At 46.3% G+C, this 5260-nt stretch overlaps 1 protein-coding gene across 1 annotated transcript in view; it reads left to right on the forward strand.

Moving 5' to 3' along the window:
* LOC123036892 (vomeronasal type-2 receptor 26-like) overlaps window positions 1–5260 on the forward strand; it is a 9007-nt gene extending 3747 nt beyond the window's left edge. Inside the window, exons 2-3 of the mRNA XM_044456409.1 lie at window positions 3715–4006; window positions 4242–5260. Coding sequence (XP_044312344.1) covers window positions 3715–4006; window positions 4242–4829 — 880 coding nt within the window. The 3' untranslated portion in view covers window positions 4830–5260. The remainder of the gene's footprint in view (window positions 1–3714; window positions 4007–4241) is intronic.

The raw sequence follows: 5260 nt of genomic DNA on the forward strand, positions 1-5260 counted from the left end.
ACCGCTGTCACCTGAGCTTCCAAAGAAAGCTCCGGGTCGAGGAGTACTCCTAAGCTGCGGACCTTATCCCTAAGGGGGAGTGTTGCACCATTCAGGACCAGGTCAAATCTACCCTCTCCAAAACCCGATCCTCCAACCAACAGGACCTCCGTCTTGTCTGGGTTGAGTTTCAGTTTATTTGCCCTCATCCATTCCCTTACCTCGGCCAAGCACCGGTTCAACACAGCCACTGCCTCACCTGGATTAGTGGAAAATGAGAGGTAAAGCTGGGTATCATCAGCGTATTGATGATTCCGCAGCCCACACCTCCTGATCACCTCTCCCAGCGGTTTCATATAGATGTTAAATAGCAGATGGGATAGAATGGAGCCCTGTGGCACTCCATGGCATAGCTGCCATGATGTAGAGACATGGTCCCCCAGCACTACCTTCTGGAATTGACTGTTGAGAAAGGAGTGGAACCACTGCAGAGCAGTGCCTCCAACTCCCAATCCCGCTAGCCTATCCAGAAGGATACCATGGTCGATGGTATCGAAAGCCGCCGAGAGGTCCAGAAGAACCAACAGGGATGTACTCCCCCTGTCCTTCTCCCTGCACAGGTCATCGTACAGGGCAACCAAGGCAGATTCAGTACTGTACCCGGGTCTGAAGCCGGACTGAAAAGGATCCAGATAATCAGTTTCATCTAAGAGTGCTTGGAGTTGTCCCGCCACCACTCGCTCCAACACCTTGCCCAGAAACGGGATGTTGGCCACAGGTCTATAGTTAGTGGCCATCTCTGGATCCAGTGATGCTTTCTTCATGACCGGTCGTATTACCGCCTCCTTTAAAGGGGCAGGCACTCGACCCTCCCTCAGAGAAGCGTTAACCACTTCCAAGATCCAGGTCCCAATCCCGTGCTTGGAGTTATTTATTAACCAAGACGGGCAAGGATCCAATAGGCAACTGGTGGGACGTACTCGTCCAAGCACCTTGTCCACATCATCGGGCCGCAATAATTGAAATTCCTCCAATAATTTTGGACCAGACGGTAGCATTGGTGACTCCTCAGAGACCTCCGATTCATTAGTGGAGTCCAGCTCGTGACGAATCTGAGTGATTTTCTCCCTGAAATGACTGGCAAAGTCGTCACAGCAGGCCTTTGAGGGTGGCATCGGATCTTCCTTAGGACCCGGGCAAACCAGGCCTTGCACCACTCGAAAAAGTTCCGTCGGACGGCATTGTGAGGAGGCAATGGAAGTGGAAAAAAACTTCTTTTTTGCCGCCTTCACCGCCACAGCATAGGCCCGATAGTGGGCTCTCAAGTGTGTTTGGTAAGATTCATCCCGTGATTTTCTCCACCTACGCTCTAGCCGTCTCCCAACTCGCTTCATCGCCTGCAATTCAGGTGTATACCAAGGGGAAGAGCGGACTCTGCCCAGTGGGAGAGGATGCTTGGGAGCGATCATGTCCACAGCCCTGGTCATCTCTCCGTTCCACAGTTCGACCAGAGACTCGACAGGAGCACCCGTCTTGTCAGCCGGAAACTCCCCCAGGACCTTCAGGAATCCATCCGGATCCATCCGGCTCTGGGGGAGGGCCCATACAATCGGGTCTGCACTCTTATAGAGGGAGAGGCCGTTCTCGAGCACAAACCTCACCAGGAGGTGATCTGACCATGACAGGGGAGTCAAACATAAGTTCCTCACCCTCAGGTCATCCTCTTCCTGCCTCGTCGTGAATACCAGGTCCAGAGTGTGTCCACGTTCATGGGTCGGGCCGATGACGTGTTGAGACAGGCCCATGGCCGTCATAGAAGCCTTGAAGTCCTGAGCCGCCCCGGTCAGTCCAGACTCGGCATGGAGATTGAAGTCCCCCAGGACCAACATCCTGGGGGTCCTCAACACCAGGTCCGAGACGGTCTCTGTCAGCTCAGATAGGGAGACTGCTGGGCAGAAAGGTGCACGGTACACCAATAGAATCCCCAATCTGTCTCGTTCGCTCAACACCAAGTAGAGGCACTCCAGCCCTGGTCTCAAAGGGACCGGAAGACCCGTGAGAGAGATGGAGGCTCTGTAAACCAAAAATGTCAGCCACCGGAATGGGGATGGAAAAGGGAAAGGAATTGTCCCACTCTGCTGATGTTCCTAACTGTGGAAATTGGCTTAATTGGTGGAAAAGAAAACACAGATCACCTGAGTCCAAGTCTCGTTCTCTATTGTTCATTTGAATACTGGACAGGAATACATGCTGAAGGAAATGGAACCAAAAAAGGTGGACTGAGAAAGAGCAGGGAGGTAAACCCATGACCGTGAAAACCTGTGTCTGCAGAGGCGTAAAGCATCTTAACATACGTGATTCTTAGGGGGGGCATGTAAAAAATGAAATATCTGTAATAAATGAAAATTCCACATGCTTGCTTGGAATGATAAATGTCAGTCAGAAAAGAAGGTGTAGGGTAAGAAAACAAGGGAAGGGCAATAGAGGAGGAAGATACAGGTAACCATATTCAAAATGAAGCATTTTCATATTCTGTTTTTTTTTAGAATTTATTATTGTTGCTTACAGAATTTCACATGTTCTACCTTTAAGAGAAGCAGTCTTCCATTTAGGGAATAGATATTTGCTCATAGCAGACTAGCACCTTCTATGTATCTGTTAGCCCTGACGAATGTGCGAAGCCTGTGCCACAGCAGAAGTTGGGGGACTCTGAGTTCCAACAATACCAACATGGCCTGATGGGTAGCAGTAGCACTGGAATATTTGGAGTGCCATGTGTGGATCATCAGAATGCTGATTCATCAAGCGCCTCTGATTCCCATGATTCTCCACTGTGCTCTGAGTTTTAGACATTTGTATCACATGGATGTTTTTCATATTTTCATGTAGATTTTCCCTGATGCATGCATCAGGTCCACTTGGGATTGTTTCACCATAGGGTTTTTGAGGCTGTGTGTTCAAAACCTCATGACATAAATTCAAGTCTGCAGCTTCCTTGAATTTGCAAAAGCTGAGCAGGCTGTCATGGATGGGAACGGATGGACGAATTTCATTTATAGCGTGGTCATAGAGGAGAGATGACTGGAGGGCCCATAAGTACTCCAACATGCATCAATTATGTTCATTCTGTAGATGTGCACGCTCTTGGTCATTTGAGTGAGGGAATGCCATCAAGATAAGCTCTTTTGAAAAGTGACAAGGAATATTTCCCTCAAGTATCCTGGACAACAACGACCACCCCCTTTTGGAGAAATGTACCCCATATTTATGAAGCACACAGACTGCTAAGAATTGCACAGAAAGAGATTTCTTCAGTGCACAAAAACTTTGGGGCACACTTTGGATGCACTGTGAAACCAAACTGTCATGTCCTAGCTATTTTGCCTCATCTGGTTCTGCTCCATATGTAAAGATTTTGAATGGGGGTCTACTTATTCCAAAGCATGTAGCGATGAAGGGTTCTTAAAAGCATTGAATTAAAGGGATTACTATGCATGCTGATTCTTTCCATGTTAAGACATCCCAATCCCTCACAATTCCTAGTTGGAGTTATGGAAAAAAGAGTTGCCTATCTTTTACACCCTTTCTCAATAAAGAGAAGCAATTTCTTAAAATCAGGACACGAAAATGAGGAAGGCAAGGACAAAAAAATAATTACGTGAGGGAATATTTTACTTGTTGTAGAATCTAAAACAAACAAAATAACGAACAAACCGGTTTTGTCTCTGTTTGCAGTGTTGCGACACATTTCTACCAAAACATCTTGTCCTTGACTTTTGCTGTGACTGAGATCAACAGGAACCCTGGGATCTTGCCGAATGTCACACTGGGATTCCACGTCTATGACAGCTGCAATAATGCCCAAATGACGTATCGTACCATGATAGATCTTCTCTTCCGATCCTATAGACTTGTGCCTGACTACAATTGTGATGCATGGAAAAGAGTAATTGCTGTCATTGGGGCACGTGCCTTTGATACCTCATTGTGCATGGAAAAAATCTTGAACCCATTCAAGATTCCTCAGGTAGGTTCATACTGAGGAGGTGGGGACCATGGAGGACTCGTACCTTTACTGATTCTCTCCAAAACTCTCTGAGAAGAGCAACTTTGAAAAACACCTATCTGATTCTTAAGGAACAACTTTAAATGTAAATGCATTCCTCTGCACTTATCAGCAAGGCTACATTTCATGTCTTATAACTTTTCAAAATAGATTAAGCTGACATACTTACTTTTACGATCCTTTCTAATATTTTAAGCTTACCTGTGGATTGTTTCCCTCAGTGGAGCAGGAGATGACGGCGCTCCCTCTCTTCTACCGCATGGTCCCACCTGATATCCATCAGTATATAGGAACTGCCAGCTTGCTTAAGAATTTTGGATGGACCTGGGTTGGGCTTTTCATTGTGGATAGCCCTCAGGGAGAACTTTTCCTGCAGGCCCTGGAAACACTGTTTTTTCAGCATGGGATCTGTACAGAATTCACAAGATGGATTCAGAGCCATTACCATTTATACCTAGCAAAAGCATGGAATGCTGAGGCCCATGCAATGCTTCAGCTAATCCACTTAAGGACATCCAGAACCTTTGTCGTCTATGGTGAAACTTTTACATTCATTTATATGTGGTATTTCATATGTAAGAATGGATATCCTGGGTATGAGCAAAATATCTTAGCTGGGAAGCTGTGGATTATGACAGCGCAGGTTGATTTTGTGCTAGCAAGCAGAATCAAAGAGTATGATTTGCAAGCTTTCCATGGTGCCATTGCCTTCTCCATTCACACAAATGAGGTTCTTGAGTTCCAGAAATTTCTTCATGTGCTAAACCAGATTGGACACATATAGATGGTTTTCTGGAGGAGAACTGGGAGCAAGCATTTGACTGTTCTGTTCCAGATCCCCAGGTGCCTTACAAGATATCTGGGTGATGTACTGGAGAGGAAAGGCTGGAGAGCCTCCTTGCGTATACTTGTGAAATGCACATGACTGGCCACAGTTACACTCTCTATAATGCTGTCTATGCTGTGGCACATGCCTTGAATGCCTTCCATTCATCCCAATACAATCACAGAAGAATGGCTGGTGACATGAAACCTGATCTTCAATATCTGCAGCCTTGGCAGGTAAAGTCACCACAATGTCAATGTGCAGATGAATGGATTTTCACAATGTTAGCAAGATTGACGCATCCAGCAGTTCCTCCATGAAAAGCCTGATTTATGGTGCAATGAATATTAGTAATCTGTAAAGGCATGTTCCTTTCATTTTTTGTCTTC

The sequence above is a fragment of the Varanus komodoensis genome, unplaced genomic scaffold (assembly GCF_004798865.1).
Source record: "Varanus komodoensis strain SLA01 unplaced genomic scaffold, ASM479886v1 scaffold834, whole genome shotgun sequence".
Lineage (NCBI taxonomy): Eukaryota > Metazoa > Chordata > Lepidosauria > Squamata > Varanidae > Varanus > Varanus komodoensis.